Genomic DNA, 20373 nt, shown 5'->3' on the forward strand with positions numbered 1-20373 from the left:
TGGCATCTACCTAGGAACCCATGTCTATGGCCCTCTGAGTCTCGTGGACGAATAGCGCCAGCTGGGTTTCACATGACCGTCTTTTTCGAAACCCATGCTGATTCCTACAGAGTAGATTTGTAGTCTCCAGAAAAGTCATTATACTCGAACATAAAACGTGTTCCAAAATTCTACAACTGGCCGACATTACAGATAGAGGTCTATAATTCTGCACATCTGTTCGATGTCCCTTCTTGAAAATGGGGATGACCTGTGCCCTTTTCCAATCCTTTGGAACGCTATGCTCTTCTAGAGACCTACGGTACACTGCTGCAAGAAGGGGGGCAAGTTCCTTCGCGTACTCTGTGTAAAATCGAACTGGTATCCCATCAGGTCCAGCGGCCTTTCCTCTTTTGAGCGATTTTAATTGTTTCTCTATCCCTCTGTCATCTATTTTGATATCTACCATTTTGTCATCTGTGCAACAATCTAGAGAAGGAACTGTTCAAGAACCTAAAGTCCAGTGGTCTGAACACTTGAGGAACAATAAATCTCAGAAGGAAAAAATTCCAAAACTCAAGGAGGAAAAGGAACTTGAGAGATGGAAATTTTATTATACAATTAGCAATAATGTAGTAGCTATCTATAAATGGAAGGAAGCAGGGCAGTCAATACAATTTCTCTATGTCATGCACCATCGGATGTGTCCATACTAGGTCACAGTATGGAAGACAGAACAATAACCAATGTCACTTGCTCTCTTGCATTGAAAGATTACAATTCCAGTATGAACTATATGGATAATTTTGATTGACTGAAGTTAGACTACGTTGCAGACAGAAAAAGTAAGAGATGGTGGATGAGATTGCTCTTCCACTTTGTAGACTTCTGTGTAACAAAACCGTTCATTATGCACAAGGAGACTGAAATGGAGCAGTTCTCCAAAAGATGATGTGCAATTTTCAGTTAAAGAGAAATCCTGGTCCAAACTGTGTGAATGTGTTCAGTGTGCAAAATACCTTTGGGTCTGAGAGCAGGTAAGAACTGTTTCAAGAGATACTTTGAAAATTAAAAGCAAGTTATACCAAAGTTGAACCACCAAGCACTGAACTTGTATACTGTAATGTGGTGGCAGGTTGCTGTGATGATCATATTTAATAGCAATATTTTGTCATCGTGAAGGTGAATTTTTGCAAACCTGCTGTAGATAGATAAAAATTAAAGTGTTATAAGTGGATCAGATTTGAATATGTAAATTACTGTTCATGTCCCTTTAGGTTAAAATTTTATGGTGTTCACCTGCCCCTCAAAGAGTTATCTAACTTGCAAAACAAACACAAAAATGATAACATATATGGTAAACACACACAATACATTCTGCAGATGAAAGGAGAAACTTAATAGAACACACTGTGATAGTTATAAATATCCACAGAATGTGCTGTTATGCCATGACAGTTGACTTTGTACGACCATGATCGTAAACTTTCAGACACCTCAGTAGTACAATCTGGCCAATTACTGGAAAAAGGTTGAAATATTGAGTTAATTATATTAGTATCTAGACGACAGTTAATGGAAAATGATTTTCCAGACCAGATGTTAATGCTAAAATAATTAGAATGTGCAAATGTAACTCGCCACAATCAGTTTACTTTGAAATACATTATACACAACATTTACAAACTTCCAAACATTCTCAAAAATATGCCTTTATTTGCACAGATATAGGCATAGTACACACATAATACAAGACTTAATATATATGATTTTACATATATCTGATTTTACATGTATCTGTAACTTATTTACATAATTTTAGTCACATTATACATAATAAATCAAAGAACTTATCACTTTTTACTCATGCTGTCCCACAGCCTCTTTGGCAGAAATTTTACTAGATGATTACAAGGATAGCCTAGCAGGAAATAGAAGTGGTGGATTCATCGCAACAGACACAAAACTCAAATCCACTGAAAGAGAAAGTGAAGCTGAATGTGAGTTTTTTTTAGCCAAGACTCAGTATCAAGGATGTACATAAATTTATTACTGGGTCCTTCTGTTGACCACGAGACTCAGGATCTTTTTGTAGGAAATTTAATGTATTTTAATTTTACAAAGGGATATGTTTTTGCCAGAGCATGTGGTTTTTGAATAATTAAAGAGAAACATATGAAAGTGACCTCCAAATGCATTTTTCTTGAATAACACAAAAATTGTGCCCTACAGCAAAAATGTATCCCCCGATACAAAATTTAACTACATTTAATTTCCTACAGAAAGGTCGTGTTCATTTTGTCTGTAGGACTAATAGTTTGCATGCAGCAAGTGAGAGAATATGAAAATCCTGCACATGGTTTTTGAAGGCACTGAGGGTTGCATAAAATGCAAAAATCTTATGGCTACAAATTAACCTGACCTCTCTGAGGAGGTCCACATTGGAACAGGTATCAGCGAACACAAGGCAGTTGTAGCAACAATGATTTGCAAAGTATAAAGGGCAACTAAGGCCAGTAGAAAGATTTACTTATCCAGTAAATTAGATAAAGAGGCAGTAGTGTCATATCTCAAGTAGAAATGTGAAGCATTAAGCTCTGGGCAGGAGCATGAATAAGAAATGTGATTGAATATCACGGTATGTTGATAATTTTTACTTATGGACCATCTGACAGCAACTGAATAAAACACAATTTTAGTGCCATACACATTTCGCCTTTATTTTCTGCAAGGCATTATCAGTGGCCTGAAATATGTACATATATTAGTTATTTAAATTTACATTTTTGTCACTTATGGTCCATAAGTAAAAATTATCAATATACCGTAATATTACACGCAACTGAGGAAGACAGGACTACAAAAAATGAAAATGTGATTCAAGTTTAGAGGACTAATTGACTAATGACTGGACAGATATATAATCATAGTAGGTCAGTTCACAAAGGGGGTCCCTATTTGGTATACAGTCTCTGTAAGTAAGAAACACTGAACATTGCACAATAAGTGCAAAACAATGCATAGGGCTGTAGATAGAGATTTGCTGAATGGAAAGACACTTCACAAGAGGCAAAGAAATTCTGGTCATAAATATAATGGCTTTCAGTAGCACCCGAGTTAGTGCCAGACACTCATGAATGACATTGGAACTGAAACTGAGGTAGCAAGACAAAAGCAAAAATGTTTAATTTGACTTTCAAATGTTCGTTTACAAAGGAAAATCCAGGACTGCTGCTCCACTGCCATTCTCATGCCACGGAGAAGATAGTGTACATTGAGAAACAGCTGAAATTGCTAAACTGCAACAAACTTCCTGGACCCAGTGGAGTCTCCATCAGTTGAACTAATGTGATGGTTTAGTGTTGTCAGCTGGGAAAATGCAGCCGTGTGTGTGTGTGTGTGTGTGTGTGTGTGTGTGTGTGTGTGAATTAATCAAGCAACATAATAGTTGAGAGAGGCATTTACTGCAAAATGGTTCTCTATTTCACTTCAGTCGCCCGAGTTATTTTCTGGTATGTAGGCAGACCACAGCCCCAGTGTTCTGGATCCATTCCTGTACAGTTATTTGAAAAACCGTTTTTCTTCACATTCCTAGTTTTAAAAGTTATTGAGCTTTCTATCTGAGATGGTTGAGCTGCAGCAGCCTGGTAAGTAGATGTTTTCCTTTGTTTCTTTTACATTTTTCATACACTGAAACTAATCTGAAGTTTACAGGCTGATTGGGAAGTATTATGTGACACTCTTAGAGCTGGCTACATCTCATGTGGTGTCCATGCTACATTCCTTTTGCTACAATGAAATACAGTAACAACAGCCATAAAACAAAGTATCTTTAATAGAACATTAGTTACCAAATGATATGTATTTACATTGGAAAATTTAAATTAAATCCTGATTCTAAATAAATGAGTGACTTGAAGAAACATTGAAAAAAGGAACCAGGAAGGAAGATTAGGGTTTAACATCCCATCAACATCAATGTCATTACAGACAGAGTAGAAGCTCAGATTGTTGGGGAAGGAAATCACAGATAACCCAGATCTGGATGACTGGATGGTGAGTTGAACTGTCATCCTCCCAAATCCAAGTCCAGAGAGCTAATCACTGCATCACCTTGCTCAGTAGGAAACACCGAGTACATCTCAATACCTGTAATTATGTTTGACAAAAATTCAGAATCAATTTGTGGTTACACTTTAAATTCACGGCACACACTCACACTTAAGGCACCCTTTCATCAGAAAACAAACACAGAATATGAATTTTATTGCTACAAGTCTGTTTGGAAATAGACATACATTACAGTCATGTTTCATATTTATCATATAAATTAATCACTTTTAAAATGAGAAAAGTACTTGTAAATTAACCTGAGTATTGGTATTTCCTCACTGTACACCTTATAAAACAGAGTGATGGTTTCTGCTACTGTGTTCCCAAACAAGACATATAGGTTAATATCAGTGTGTTCTTTTCATATGATCACAACTGAAAAACACCTGATCATATGAAAGAGAATTTATAAAAACAGGCACTTCAAACCTAACTGACACCTCTCCACAGTTGACAGCTGACTGATTTAAGACAATTTTTAGCACAAGTACCTATTACAGAACCCAACATTACTGCCTATCTGCCAACAAGAAAGGAATTCTCCTCCTTTCCCCAACATAAAAGAAAAGTTTTGTTATTTTGTTACTCCCTTCAGTAATAATTACCTCAAAAACTGCTGTTTCAATGCAGTAATTACAATAGCTCATACAGGAAAGATTGCCTGCACATAGAGGACACATTCTTGGCTTGCATGTGAGTCCACCACTTTATTCCAACGAGATCGCCATTAAATTCACTTACTGTCTGTCATCCAGTGATGAGACTATAAAACTGTACCCAAGACAATGGGACCTGTTCCAGTGAGTGAGTGAGTGAGTGAGGGAGGGAGGGAGGAGCAAGTAGCTTCTAGAACTTTTCCACTCTAGGAAATATATGGAAAAGGGAGAAGAATGTTTTAGATTCTTCATGAACGAGTTGTCTCGAGACTGGTACATAATTTCCACATTACACACAAACTGCCACAACACTGAAACATGTCCTTCTTTCAGTGCAAGAAAATTTGTCACTTAAAGGAGGCATTACATTATAAAGCACAGTAGAGACTTCAGGTATGTTGGTGTTTTTTATACTGTCTATGCCTCATTTAGGTAATTAATCAATTGTGTAATTCACTGGTAGACACTTACCAGCTGAAGAGAAACATCTGATAATAATAAGGTGCTTTTTCAATATTTATATAAAAGTAGACATATTGTTGCATACACAAAATAAGAAATTGCTATCAAGATAGCAGTGCCATCATTTCTACCACTGGAAAATACATTCACAGTTCTCGTATTAAACAAAATAAATGACCAGATGGATCAAGTGAAAGCAATACAGGTAACCAAATTACTCTGTATGAACAAAGAGTATTGGAGGGCACAAGGAATTAATTAGTCAACTGAAAACTACTAAGTGGTTATCTCTACAGGAAGAAAGTCTCGTTTGGTTTCAAATATATTTTTAATATTCAGGAAAGAGAGTAAAATGAGAGATAAGCATGAAAATATGAATGTTATACATTTTTAAAGGTAATTATTTGATCCTTTATCATTTACTTTAAAAAATTCTATACAGCATTGTTGAAATTTTATTGACTGAATAGTTGTTTTAGTGTGGGACTGTCCACTGCTGGTAGCTGAGTGGTCAGCACGGCAGACTGTCAATCCTAAGGGCCCGGGTTTGATTCCCGGCTGGGTCAGAGATTTTCTCCGCTCAGGGACTGGGTATTGTGTTGTCCTAATCATCATCATCATTTCATCCCCATTGATGCGCAAGTCGCCGAAGTGGCGTCAGATCGAAAGACTTGCACCAGGCGAATGGTCTCCCTGCCAGGAGGCCCTCATCACACATATTATTAGAACTGGAACTGATACAAAACTTGTCAAGTAACTCTTGCTTTAGTTTGACTGTGCAAGTTAACAAGAAACTGAATGAGAAACCACCAATACTGAATAGCAAGAACACTGAGCTAAAATACTAATCTAAGTAGTCAATATGATAACAGAAAGTCCTTAGTGGAATTTGAATAATCTGATGATAAGAGTAACTCACTGAATAGTTGGGGCACTGAGTTGTCAACAGGCACATTAACTCTGAACTTTGAAATCCAACCAGTTGTAGTGGGAACAACAGTATAACATGGACTCCAAACCATGGTTATTCATATAATGTTTAATTCAACCAGTTAAGCAAAGAAATTGAATTATATGCTCTAATAAAAAAGTTAAATACCCACATATATATTCTCTGCAGCTAAACTTCTGGGGCTCTTCTCTAGAAACCATCAAATCACTTAGTACTAAATGTTATAGAAATGGTATGAGCTCTAATAAAAAACAGAATAGCTAACAACATGTCTCATTTGTGGACGTCTAGAAGTTTGCTGAGAAAAAGCTTGCCTCCTTTGGCAAACAAGAATGGGTAGCAATTCGAAGAACTGTTGATGAAGGTGACAACAAGAAACATGTCCATTGCGAAAAACTAATGGATGAAATGGAATAATTGATTCTTGATTTCCATGCTGATAATACTGCGTTCATCAACAACAACAATGGATTTTAATTTTTACATACTTATAAAGGTCAGTATTTAATTTTCTGTGTGCTCCTTGTTTTACAATGTCAGCTTCACTATGTGTGTTTTCATCCACTAAATCTCTTGTCTTTTTGATAGCAATGGGTTTGGTTTATAACTTCTCCTTCTGATTATGGATTTAAGTCAGTTTATGCGGGTTTTTTAGTGACTGTATTTTTCTAATTGCTATTTGCAGTGATCTAACCTATACACAAGACTGTTTGCCAACTCATTAACAGTTCAATGTAAGATGTGCATCAGTTTGAGGACGAAGCACCTGCACCAATCATTTCTGTGCACGTCTCAATTTGTTGAACTGTGCTTCTCTTACTATGTGGTGGATGTTCTCAATTGAACCTACACTATTCACCTAATAGGTCAAATTCTGTTGTGCATAACCTAAATAGGCACAAAATGTTTATGAATAAAATATTCTTAGAAATGACAGCAAATAAAAATGTTTATTGCACAATTATTAACATAGTTGCTTAAATAATATGAGGCAAAGCTAGTTCCCATTTTAAGACAGTTCAGCGTTGTACATTTATAAAGGATTTATGTAAGGAGTTCAGTCCCCCCAAATGCATTCTCATCCTTGTTACATCTACCCTTACTCTCTCCAATCACTTACCAATACTTCGGGCTTGAGAATTAGACCTGTAGTGTGTTCGTGTGTGCTTCCTATCAGAGGTAGGCTATGGTCAAAAAATATGGTTGTTATGCTAACTACCTTGCTAGTTATAGGGATATACCTTATTTTCAAATTATGATTAAACTTTCTATTTTCTGTTAAATGATTCCCATGAATCCTTAAGAAAGTAAATGGTACTACACTTTGTCAGTGTTTCCCTTTCTCATTGTGTACTGAAGAATTCAACGGTGTTGTTGTCCACATCTCTGGCTACTGATTATGCTTGCTTGTTGAAATCCTTATCCTTGTGTTCCCTTCTTTCCTGCTGTGCATTTATCCCAGCCACAGTCATATTCTGGAATAAAACTCCCTTTGATCCAATTGCAACCTGCCAGCAATTTTATCAAATAGCCTATTTGTTTCTTGTTGCCAAGTTCTATTCAGTGTGGAGAAACAGAGCAACTGAGGAAGAATTATACCTATCTGTGACAGTGAAAGTGACTATCTACCCACATTCTCTTTGTGAAGAGAAGCAAACATCTCCCCAGGGGCAGCAAGGTCATTGCTTCCACAGCCACGAGCTGACCAAGCACATATATAATAATATGCCCTCATTCATTCATTGTAATTCAACAATTTCTTCTCAATCAGGGTGAATTTGACAGCCATCACAGGAATCTTCAAACTATGGGGATGTTTTCCTATGGTTGTTATCCATGTTATAGTATCGCATTGATGTTTCCAAACCTCTTGTCACTGTGTCATCAGGGTTTCTCAATGTACACTATGTGATCAAAAGTATCCGGACACCTGGCTGAGAGTGACGAACAAGTTCGTGGTGCCCTCCATTGGTAATGCTGAAATTCAATATGGTGTTGGCCCACCCTTAGCCTTGATGACAGTTTCCACTCTCACAGGCATATATTCAGTCAGTTGAATAATAAAAAATAGCAAGGCTATAATGGTATTAGTGATTTATAAATACATCTCTGCAATGTAAAACACAAAAATTCTGAAAGATGTAGCTCAAGTGAGGGTTATAATCACTCTTCTTCACTCCAAAATTCTCAGCTTTGGATAAGAAGGTTCAAGCTACACCTACCATCATTCATTAAAGCATATGGACTGCACATCAAACTTTAATTAAACACTTTTTAAAGTATCTGATGTAGTTAAAGAGTTGTTGTGTAGAAAAACAAGGGGAAAAATCTGGCTATTGTAAACAGTCCTATTGCCTACATGCATTAGAAATTTTAATTGAAATTCTTAATGAAAGAATGCCATATTTTGGTTTATGAAACAGCACAATTCAGAATTTTGATTATATGGAGAATGGCACTCAGGTACAAGTATTAGAAGTACAGGTTTGTTTAAATGAAACACCTGAAACTGTAGAATCTTTTATTTCACAGACCTCAGACAAACAAACCATCTCCTCCAATTGTATTGCTTTAAGTGGAGACAATGCAAATGTAAACTTTGGTGGCCTTACCTGTAAGCCTGGACAGAATGTGTGTTCTGTTCAATGAAAATATGGTAGTTATTAGTTGTCCAGCACATACTGTGCCTACCTGCTTACAGCATGGAACTGATACTCTCCCTTTGGTTACTAAATCACTAATCACAATTTTTTAAAACTATTTTCATGTGTATACAAACCAGATAGAAGTGCTAAATTTTCTGTGAGTTTCTTAATACACGATACCAACAACTCCTAACACCATGTGGTTAACAATTAATTCAGCACTGGAAAGACCCTTGAAACTGTTTCCAGCTCTGTGGTCTTACTTCCAGTCCATCAATCAGTGTCTTCATCAATAAGTAAGTAATTTATTTAAACATAACTTACATGACTGCAATCTTATATTCCTTATTTCAACCATGCATCTATTCCATGACAAAATATTGTTAACTGAGCAAACCAGCATTTCTGTTATTGAAGTGCAAGAAACCTTTAATTTTGCTCTCACTTCAATGAAAGAGAACTGGAAAACAAATGTATCCCACTAGAAGCTAAACAAGCTCTAAACAAACTTTAAAATGAATGGTTATGGCAAAGATGTGGAATATTTCATGGAAAGTGTAGGATAAGCTCAATGGGAGAATTTATAACTTTTGTTGTAAAATAACCACAGAAAGCTGTTAAAAGTGTTTTTTTATTACTCTGCAACTAACCTAATGCTCTTTATAGGGCAGAACTTTTTTAAAAAAAAATTATGATAAATACCACTTTTCTATAATTTTTAAAATTAATCCACAATTACTTATCACTGTACGAATATGTGGCCCTTGCATTTAACATGACATCATCAAATCTTGTTATATTAAAGAGCCACATATTCGCACAGCGATAAGTAATCATGGCACAACATCCTGGTCCATCTCTACGTGAGTCCAGTTCCCAACCCCTTGCCACAGGGGCCATACCCACGTCAAAGACCCAGGTGCAAGACCTGCCCAATTTACCTGCTCAGCACATGTTACTCTAGTCTTGTAATAGTCTATCATGTCCAATCAGAGGCAGGGACACATGTGAAAGCAGCAATGTCATGTACTAGCTCTGCTGCAGTTTCTGCTCAACACTTTACGTGGACATCACCACCAACCAGCTATCCACCACAATGATTGGCCACTCCCAAACTGTGGCAGGGAGCAGAGTTGACCTCCAAGTAGCAGAACTGCTGGGCACAACATACTCAAGTTCAATGCTGCTTTACAGCCCATGCCATCTGTATCCTTCCCCACAGCAGCAACTTTTTGAACTATATAAATGGGAGTTATCCTTGCAACTCATACTTCATTTCAGTAATCCTACTGGCCTCAATCTCCACTAATCAACTGTACCCACACTCTCCGCCCAACTGCTTCACTTCCCCTGTCCTGTCACCCCTTCCCAATCCACTCCTTCACATCGTTGTCATTGTGCACTGCACCAAGCCACCAGCTAGACAACCCATGCGTCTCATTCCTATCCTGTGCAACTACCGCTTCTCCCTCCAACATTTCTATCCTGTGCACTTCCTGTCTCTCCCTACCACATTCCTATCCTGCACACCTGGTGTGTGTGTGTGTGTGTGTGTGTGTGTGTGTGTGTGTGTGTGTGTGTGTGTGTACAGTAGCAAACTGTACAGTCTTTTTTGTGAACTGTCAATTACTCAATGGCTCTATTATTCAGTGAGCTGTCTCTTTTACTCCTAAATGATTGACATTCAGCCAGAACTTTCCTTACCAGTTTTATTAGTCTCAGTTTCAAAATACTGACACAAATTATCTGCAAAATAACAGAATAATTGGTAGAAGCCAGCCTGGGGGTAAGATCAATTTGCATTCTGGAGAAATTTAAGACCACACAAGGCAATATTTATTATTTGACTAATCTTACAACATTGACTGAAGAAAGTCAAACCTACAGTCAACATTTGATAATGGAAATTCCTTAGGGGAATGCAAATGATGGAAGGAGTAAAGGTAACATCTCACCATACAGTAGAGGTACTGAGACAACAATATGCATACAAACATGACTAATGAATTTGCTAGCTTTTGGATGGATGCTTCTCCAGAGTTGGAGGAGGATTCATCTGAAAGTTAGCAACATTCTTAGCTTTGTTTATGTGCCTACCGATGACTCAATGTCTCATCTAAATTTTGAGTTGTTACATTTACCCCTTCTGTTACCCAACTCTTACATTTACAGATATATAGAGAGCTTTTCACAATGTCAACTGGAAATCACTCATTGAAATCAAGGCATTATTGAGGATACTAAACAGGGAGTGAAAAGCTATCTACAACTTGTACAGAAACCAGGCTACAGCTACAAGAGAAAAATAACACAAACGGGAGGCATAATGGAGAAGAAAATGGTACAGGTTTGTATCCTATTCATTTTTCAGGTTTCGAGCAAGCAGTAAAGTAAACCAAAATAAATACTTTAAGGTTTATCAATGATATCTTAGTTCTGTTATAAATGGGAAATAACTTGGGAGATTAGGTAACAGAATCGATAGTGTCAGATGAACTTCAACAAAAGTAAAATGAGGGTAATGGACAGTAGACAAATTAAATTAGGTGATACTGATGAGGTTACATTAGGAAATGAGACACAAAAAAGCAGACAAGTTTTGCTATTTGAGCAGCAAAATAACTGGCATTGGCAGAAATCCAGGGGATATAAAATGCAGACTGGCAAAAGAAAGAAACATTTACCTGAAAAAGAGTAACATGTTAACATCTGACATAAATTTATACAGGGTGACACAGAAAAATGGGAACATTTCCACAATCCAATAAAACTAGAAGTGATGAAGGAAAGAAATTGCATTCATAGCAATTGAAACCTTACAACTTCTTCATTTACAAAACACTGACGGCATTTATCATTTTTTAAAAATTACTTCCTTCAGATGGCATCCTCCTGTATGAATACATTCGCAAAATCTGTTGTTGAGATTCCTCATTGACTGCCGCAACATCTCAGCTGGGATACTGTGAATTGCATTCCGAATTCTCTGTTTTAACTCACCTACGGTTCTTGGTTGAATCATGGAGACTTTGCTCTTGAGGTAGCCCCACAAGGAAAAAATCACAAACGGATAAATCTGGCGATCTAGGGGGCCAGAGAATGTTACCAAACCGTTAGATCACATGGTTGCCAAACAATTCTCGCACATATGCCATTGATTGGCATGCAGTGTGATGTCGCTCTGTCCTGTTGAAACCAGACTTCTTGAACATTTGGAAGTTTTTCAATCCAGGTGTAATCAAAGTTCATAACATCTCCACATAACAATCGGCATTGACAGTTATTGTGTTTCCCTGTTCATTTGCAAAAAAATATGGTCCAATAATACCATGTGATGAAAATGACATCCACAAGTTGTTTAGAAATTCATCGTCATTGTTTAGTCTTGTTATCATTTGTTGACAGATTCCTAATCGTAACTGGTAACTGTTGTCCTTCAATTGTAGCACCATCTGTAGTTTGTATGGATGAAATTTTAAATCAAGATGAAGCATTGTGTGAACACTCTCCCGAGACATTCCAACCACTGCTGCTTGCTTATGAATTGAATGCCATGGGCTCCGTAAGACAGACTCGTATGCAACATCAATGTTTGTTGGAAAATGCACACTTCTTGATCGTTCTGTTGGTTTCTTCTTGAGGGCAGATCCAGTCTCTTCAAAGTTATTAATCGCATGGTTTGACAGAACGGCATCATGACATCCTAAATTATAAAAACTTCAAAACTCCTTCTGCATCGCTACCAAACTATCATTGTTTTTATAAAACATTTTTATGGCTAATGCATGCTGTTGTGTGTTCCACTGATTCATGATTACTGAAATGGCGGACTGTTTACTCGCTAACTCTCATGAACCCGCAGTGCTGCTATCTGCCCATGGCTGCCACTACTCACTTCAAACATTTCCATTATTCTGTGTCACCCTGTATATGAAGAATTCATTTCTTAAGATATCTTTTTTGGAGTCTAGCTTTACATGGAAATAAAAAATGTATGATAAACAATACAGACAAGATGAGAACAGCTTTTGAAATGAGATGCTATGAAAGAATTCTGAATGGGTCGATCAAGCAACTAATGAAGAGATATTGAATTGATGGGGAGAAAAGAAACGTATGGCACAATTTGACACAAAGAGGGGATACATCAGTTGTGCCCATCCAGAGGCATCAAGGAATAGTTAATTTGGTAATAGAGGAGAGTGGGTAGTAAAAATTGTGGAGGGAGATCAAGGCTTGAATATAGAAGCCTTTGAAACTGGATGTAGGTTGCAGAAGTTGTGCAGATGTGAAGAGGGATGCATGGGGTAGACTAGCATGAAGAGCTGCAAGGAACCAACCAGCCTTTGGAATAAAGAGCACAACATATTGGTGTATTATACAGAGTGTTTCATGCTTCCTCTTACAGGATTCTAGGGGTTGTAGAGTGGAACATAATAGATAAAGTCTTGACAAGTGAACCATTTGGATATAAAATGAGTTTGAAGAGCGGATCATTTTCAAATATCCCATTTCATGTTACATTATGTAATGGTCAAGTTTCACAACGCATGTCAAGAATGTTTTCTGGGTCATCTTATTCCATCACATACCATTTTCATCTGACTATAACAATTCTGCGAGAAACTAAAAAGTTCATGATGACAGTTGACTATGGTACGTCACGACCATGCACCAGGGTGTGTGGGCTGTGTGTATGAAAGCATGTACTGCCGATGCACCTCGTGGAATGAACAGAGTTGCCACATGGAGCAGCTCCTTTAGCGCACACAAATCACAGCTCATTGTCTCACCTGTGTGTGTATAGTGAAGCAGGAGATTTGAAAGTGAACCAATCTTCAAACTTACTTTATATCCAAGAGGTACATTTCCAGACATGGGTTCCTTATCAAAACTCTATCTACTCAATGCTCTTTATAGTCCTTAGAAAACTGTAACAGAGCTGTGAAACAGACTGTTCATATGATTTCATGTGCTACATACAGTGTTTTAGTATCTACATAACAGCGAATAAATAGTGTTATAGGAAAATAAAGGCAAAGTTGGAGGAGAACTGTTGTGTAGTTACGTGTAATTAACTTTACACACTAGTGGAGATGACTAAATAGAGTGCAAGAAGGAATTTTGATACCCTTGTCAGTACAAAAATAACAGTGGCACAATGTTTAACCAGAGGCACAGTGACACAGAATTGAATTACAAAACTGAAGTGTGTGCACACAATGCACAAAATAATCCAAAGCATGAAGCAGTCAACTCAACTGCATCCAGTTTAGCAAGAACAGAATACTGTTTTGAATTTTGCTTCTAACAGGAGAAATCTCCATTGGGCAGATTGTGAAGATGTAGTTCCACAATCACTTTTTCTCATAGCTGTTATAGTTTAAGGACAGCCTTGGATGGACTTCAAAACTGGGCATGTTGTTCATGTGCTTCCCTGTCACAGCAATGAGTATGTAGATGTTTTGAATTATAAGAAATTATAACTAACTGATAGCTGTTTAAAAAGAGTGGAGGCAATTCTGAAGATAGATTCCAGCATGTTCCCAAGAATGAAGGACCCATTATTGTCAGTACAACTTAAAAGTTGATCATATCTCTCGGAATCATACCTAAATTATTCTGAGAGTCAAAATTCACGCCAACTCTGGACTGATCTATTCTCATATTTTCATCAGCTCAGACATAGGTTTATGTGATAGCACAAAAACATTTGAAATTTGTTGAAAGAACATACTCTGAAATCCACAGAAAAGATAATGAAATGTAGCTTAAATATTTTACCTAATCTGCTTTCAGATTTCAAACTTTTTGAGCTGCCTCCTTGTCTGGATCATCATTCACAATGGCTTTGATCAATTCCATGCCTTGACCATAAAGAGAAATGGTAAATCCATTCCTGAAATATGAGTAAAAAATTACTTACTTATAATGCACTGCTATCAATAATATCAACAACACATGGCACACAGAGTTTATTTTGAGGCCACGGAAAGCCTTTGAAACAGTGGTTCCCAAAGTGGTCTATATTGACCCCCACTGGTTGACTCCAGGTTGGAAGGATTTCATGTCAGCATAAATAAATAAATAAATAAACAAATAAATTAATTAAAATAAATAATAATAATAATGATGAAATTGGGGGTACATTAGTCGTAAATGTGGGTCCAATGAGAGAGGATCCCATTTGGGCATGTTGCAACCAATATTCTGAATTATTCTCACAGAGTTGGAGCTCTCTCCTATGTAAATCACTGTTCATCTTATTGGCTAAGAGAGAGAGTGGAGCAACTCTTTATTTTTGCTCACAATTTTCAGCAACATTATTAATAATTTTTCTAGCTCCACTCCACGAAGTACGAGGTGTGTTTTTTAAGTATGTACCATTTTGAAATTTAAAAAAAGACGTGCTAAGATATCTCAATAACTTTATTTTTACATAAAAGCCTGTATCTTAATCTACTTTTCTACATAATTTCCGTCAATATTGAGGCACTTGTCATAACGTTGTACCAGTTTTTGAATACCCTCCTCATACAAGTCAGCCACCTGACTTGTTAACCACTGCATCACCACTGTTTTGACTTCGTCATCGTCTTGAAGACGCTGACTGCCCAGGTGTTTCTTCAAGTGCAGGAACAGATGGTAGACACTGGGCACAAGATCGGGGCTGTACGGAGGATGATCTAGAGTTTCCTATCAAAAAGATGTGATGAGATCTTTGGACTGATTTGCCACATGTGGACGGGCCTCGTCTTGCAGGAAAACGATGCCCTTGCTCAACTTCTATGGACTGTTGCTTTGATTCTGGTGTGACGTAGACCACCCATGTTTCATCGCCCGTAACAATTTGGCTTAAGAAATCATCACTGTTGTTGTGGTACCACTCAAGGAAAGTCAATGCACTGTCTAAACGTTTGGTTTTGTGCACATCTGTCAACATTTTCGGTACCCAATGTGCGCACAATTTTCAGTAATTCATGTGCTCGGTCACAATGCCACACAAAACACTAAGAGAAACATTAGGAAAGTCATCCTGCAAGGTGGAAATCGTAAAACGTCTGTTTTCTCTCACTTTATTGTCCACTTCCTGCACCAAACTTTCATTAGCGACCAAGGGATGCCCCACTTTCTTACCATTCCATCACTCATAATGTTTTCTCCGTAAACTGCACAGATCTAATGGTGAATATCAATCACTTTTAGGCCTTTAGCACTAAGAAATCTTATAACAGCTGCGTACTTCACAGTCGGCGGGACTCACGATTATCGGAGGCATCTTAAACACTCAGTACACAACATAAACAAGGAAGAAACAAACTGTAATGGCATCAGTGTGTAGATTAAGGTACAGGTTTTCATGTAAAAATAAAATTATTGAGATATCTTAGCCCATCTCTTTTTAATTTCAAAACGGTGCTTACTTAAAAAACACGCCTTGTACTATCCTTGCCATTCTCTGAGGCATGGAAAGAGTGTCTTGTGCTGCCGGTCTGCAAAAGGAAGAAAGTAGACCCATGAAGAAAAGGATCAACACTCTTGAAAAATGAAGGAAATCTGGGAGCAACAAAAATTAAACACAAAGAAGCAAAACCAAAGCTGATTTAAATTGAACCATCCAAAAATTATTCAGTTAAATAACATACTAATTTATGGAGGTTTCTAATTAACAGTAAGATAAGTAAAGAAAGGTGTGGTAAAGTGACTAGGATGGAAAGAGGCCACTGCGTACTTTTTCTCTGAATAGCACTGGTGCCTGCTGAGAAATGGTCCAACTAGCTCTAATATACTTTGCCACTGTTGTCAGTGAGACTGATAGAGGAAGCTCTGTCCATCATTTTTTAGTAAAAACTGTTTTGTTTTTCAGTTATCTGATGTAATATGTCAATTATATTATTCCTGTTACCTCACTTGTATGGAAAGTAATTATTTTATATGGCATCAATGTTTAAATAAAGTCATTTGGCTGAATAATGTAGTTCATTTTTATTTATTTCAGTCTGATAGATTCTTCTATGGATAGCTAATGCTGACGTGGAGTTAGATTGGGCAAAGTGGCCACACTACTCATCAGCAAAAGTGGCAAAGATGTTCAATCGATAAAAGTTAGTTATTCCTAGAAAAACAGGCATAATACAACAAATAAAACTGACTTATAAACCCTTTTATATACAAAGCTATCATCTGCCATTCTCTCTCTTTACGACAGTTATGAATTAATGAAGCCATATTATTTAAAACCATTTGCTTTGGATGAATTTGGTTCAAAATGGTTCAAATGGCTCTGAGCACTATGGGACTCAACATCTTAGGTCATAAGTCCCCTAGAACTTAGAACTACTTAAACCTAAATAACCTAAGGACATCACACACACCCACGCCCGAGGCAGGATTCGAACCTGCGACCGTAGCAGTCCCGCGGTTCCGGACTGCAGCACCAGAACCGCTAGACCACCGCGGCCAGCGATGAATTTGGCCCAATACAAAATCCCACTTGAAAATGGTCTGCTGCAGCCACTTGATATTCTCTCAGATACCAACATGTTAAGGTATCTAGATAATGTGCCCGTAAATCAGAAACATAAATGTGAGACCCTGTTGCAAAGGCCTTCATAAAAATGTATGTAGTTATAATATATTATTTTCTTTTTTACTTAAAATTATGAGGAGTATTCAATAAGTAATGCAAACTATTAAAAAAAAAAAAAAAAAAAAAAAAAAAAGGCTGGTTGGTTTTATTTAGGATTCGAATACATCATATTATTAGAAAACCCTATTTTTCAACATAATCTCCTTTAAATGTGACAGCCTTATGTCACCTTACTGATAGGGCCTGCACTCTACTGGTTGATGTCAGGGCCGACATTTTGCTGTACCAAAATCCTCCCCATCATCCATGTACTGCTTCCAGTGGAATGCATCCTTCATTGGTACAAACAAATGTAATTCAGAAGGTGCAACATCTGGGCTTTAGGGTGGATGAGAAAGAACAGTCCAATGAAGTTTTGTGAATGCCTCCTGTGTGTGTAGGTTTGTGCGAGGATTTGCGTTGTCATGGAGAAGGAGAAGTTTGTTTGCATTTTTGTGGTGGTGAACATGCTAAAGCTGTTGTTTAATTTTCTGAGGGTAGTGCAATACACTTCAGAGTTGAACATTGCACCATGAGGGAGGACATCAAACAAAATAGAGTCCTGGAAGACCAGCTGAAGGTGCATTTTTTAACTTTTTCTTCTCAGGAGAGGTGGTGTGCTGCCAGCCCATGGATTGCCATTTTGTTTCTGGTTCAAAGTGATGAGCCCATGTTTCATCATCTGTGATGATATTCAACAAAAAATTGACACCATCGGTCTTGTAACATGGAAGCAATTCTGCATAGATGGTCCTTTTTGTACTTTATGGTCTTCTGTTAGGTGACAAAGAACCCAGTGGGCACACACCTTTGAGTACCCCAACTGATGGATGAGTGTATCAGCATTACCAACAGAGTTGAGCAGTGAGTTGTTTGATTGTGATCTGTCGATCACCTGAAATGAGAGTGCAGGAATCACAAATGTGTGCGGCCAGTCGACATGCGCAAGATTGGATAGGATTGTGTGATCTTATTGCAGTGATGACAGATGCCTCACCCAACAAATCACCATGCTTTTTTCCACTACCAGGTGTCCACAGACATTCTGCAAGCACCTATGAATATCTGTGGTGTTCTGGTTTCCTGTCACAAGAAACACAGGCAGTTATGTCTTTGGAACACTCTTCCACTACAGACACCATTTTGAAGGCAACATATAGTGCTGCCACCTGTCAGAACTTCATGAAACTATAGGGGCTGAAGCAGAAATATTCATTGTCAGCATTCTTAATTTCTACATTTAGAGCTCCTAGATTCTGCATTGTTTCAACCATAACTGTCAAAGAAAAAAACTGTGTTGCATTACTTACAGAACACCCCTCATATTTGGTGTGGTACCTTGTAATATGTAGATTCAAAATGTGTAACTGTAAGCTTCTATCAGTAACCATGGTTGGGTAAAACTGAATTTCTGTTTGACCACTTTATTCCGACCCCCTTCCTATGAGGCCTGAGGTGTTGCCTTACAATGTTAATAATGGCTCTTGCACAAAAAAGTTTGACAACCACTGGTGTAGGCCATTGTTCAGGTGTCCCAGAATTCTAATTTTTCTGCATCTGTATATACATTCCATCATGGGATTTGTTGTTGAGAGATTGGAACAATCATTTAGTGAACACTGGCTTCCAGCAGAACTGGAAAAAAGTGATAAGCCCCAAATAGTCATATCCAAATTCAAAGGTTTCCTTGTGCATACTACTCCTTTCTGTACAGGAGTTGCTTGCAGCAGTTGAGAATTTCCCTCTCTAATGTGTTATTTATTCATAAACTGTCTCACAATTTTTTCATGTTTCATTAATTATTTAGTTCTTTTATTTATAAATTTTCTACTCAACCTTATGTAAACTATATAATAAATTATTCCATGACCAAACAGCTCTCAGTTGTGATGTCCCACAAAATTGAACAGGTAAATGAATAAATAAAACACATAAAGGAAGAAATGTTGCAGTCCAAGATCAATAGATTGTGAGCACTTGTCCTGGTATAAGTTTAAAAACTTTCAGCAGCATCTGAACAAGAAACTTCTGACAGTAATCCCAACTGTCAGATGGTGACATGAAGCTTGCAAGCTTGTCCTTTTTGAGAGAGATGGGCCACTATGTGACATTAGCTGCAACTTTATTTCTGCCTTTATTTCCATACTTATCCATAACTGAACAACACAACATTACACAGCATAAATACTGATCCCAGTCATATAAACATAACCACACATTTGTGACATTATTTATAGGTGATTAAAAAGATTTAATAAATAAATGTCTTTTACACTTGAGGTAGCAATTTAATGTACACTGCTGTGTATGCATAATTTAGCTCTATTACTTCAAAGGAAATAAGCAAGCAGCTGAAACTGGTAATTAATAATGATGGAGGAGCAGTTGGTGTACACACAGGAGTACACCATGCTTTCAGAAATATACAAATTGCTAACTAACACTTTAAGCAGCATAAAACAGACATGTACTGTATATGTGAAATAAAGTAGAATATCCATAGTATAGACAACAAACTGGTTCTCTCTTCCCACTTGAAAAAGGATTTCTCCATAAGCTAGTAAGTTTTCTTTCTTTCTGTGTGTACCTATCAACAACTCAATGCTTCAGCTTTTTGGTAATTGGTCTCCTTTGGTCCAAAAGTAATAAGGAATATTAGAAGTCTTTATTATAACAGAGTATTTTTTGTCCTCTTTGCATAGATAAAAATCAAAAAAGGCTTTATTCTTAATGATGCTGTCAGTGCGAGAAAGACAACCATTGTTATCATGTAAATTCAGACTTACTTAATTACAATAACAGAAATAATGACCTCAGACTATTACTGTGCCTTGACAATCTCCGGTAATTATTAATTTCATCCTCCTATGAACACAATAATATAGTATTTTGGGTGCTAATATTTTGTATAAAAATGCTATTTTAATTCAATAACTG

General features: G+C 37.2%; 1 protein-coding gene across 2 annotated transcripts in view; it reads right to left on the minus strand.

Annotated features, from left to right (window-relative positions):
- Positions 1-1621: 1621 nt before the first annotated feature.
- The window catches only part of LOC126183594 (WD repeat-containing protein 6), a 284304-nt gene continuing 265552 nt past the window's right edge, over positions 1622-20373 (minus strand). The window contains exons 16-18 of one of the 2 annotated variants that reach the window (XM_049925693.1): positions 16232-16300; positions 14592-14706; positions 1622-4128 (exon numbers count right to left, since the gene is read on the minus strand). In XM_049925693.1, coding sequence (XP_049781650.1) covers positions 14610-14706; positions 16232-16300 — 166 coding nt within the window. In that variant the 3' untranslated portion in view covers positions 1622-4128; positions 14592-14609. The remainder of the gene's footprint in view (positions 4129-14591; positions 14707-16231; positions 16301-20373) is intronic. The other variant, XM_049925694.1, reaches the window with a different exon arrangement.

The sequence above is a fragment of the Schistocerca cancellata genome, chromosome 4, assembly GCF_023864275.1.
Source record: "Schistocerca cancellata isolate TAMUIC-IGC-003103 chromosome 4, iqSchCanc2.1, whole genome shotgun sequence".
NCBI classification, from domain to species: domain Eukaryota; kingdom Metazoa; phylum Arthropoda; class Insecta; order Orthoptera; family Acrididae; genus Schistocerca; species Schistocerca cancellata.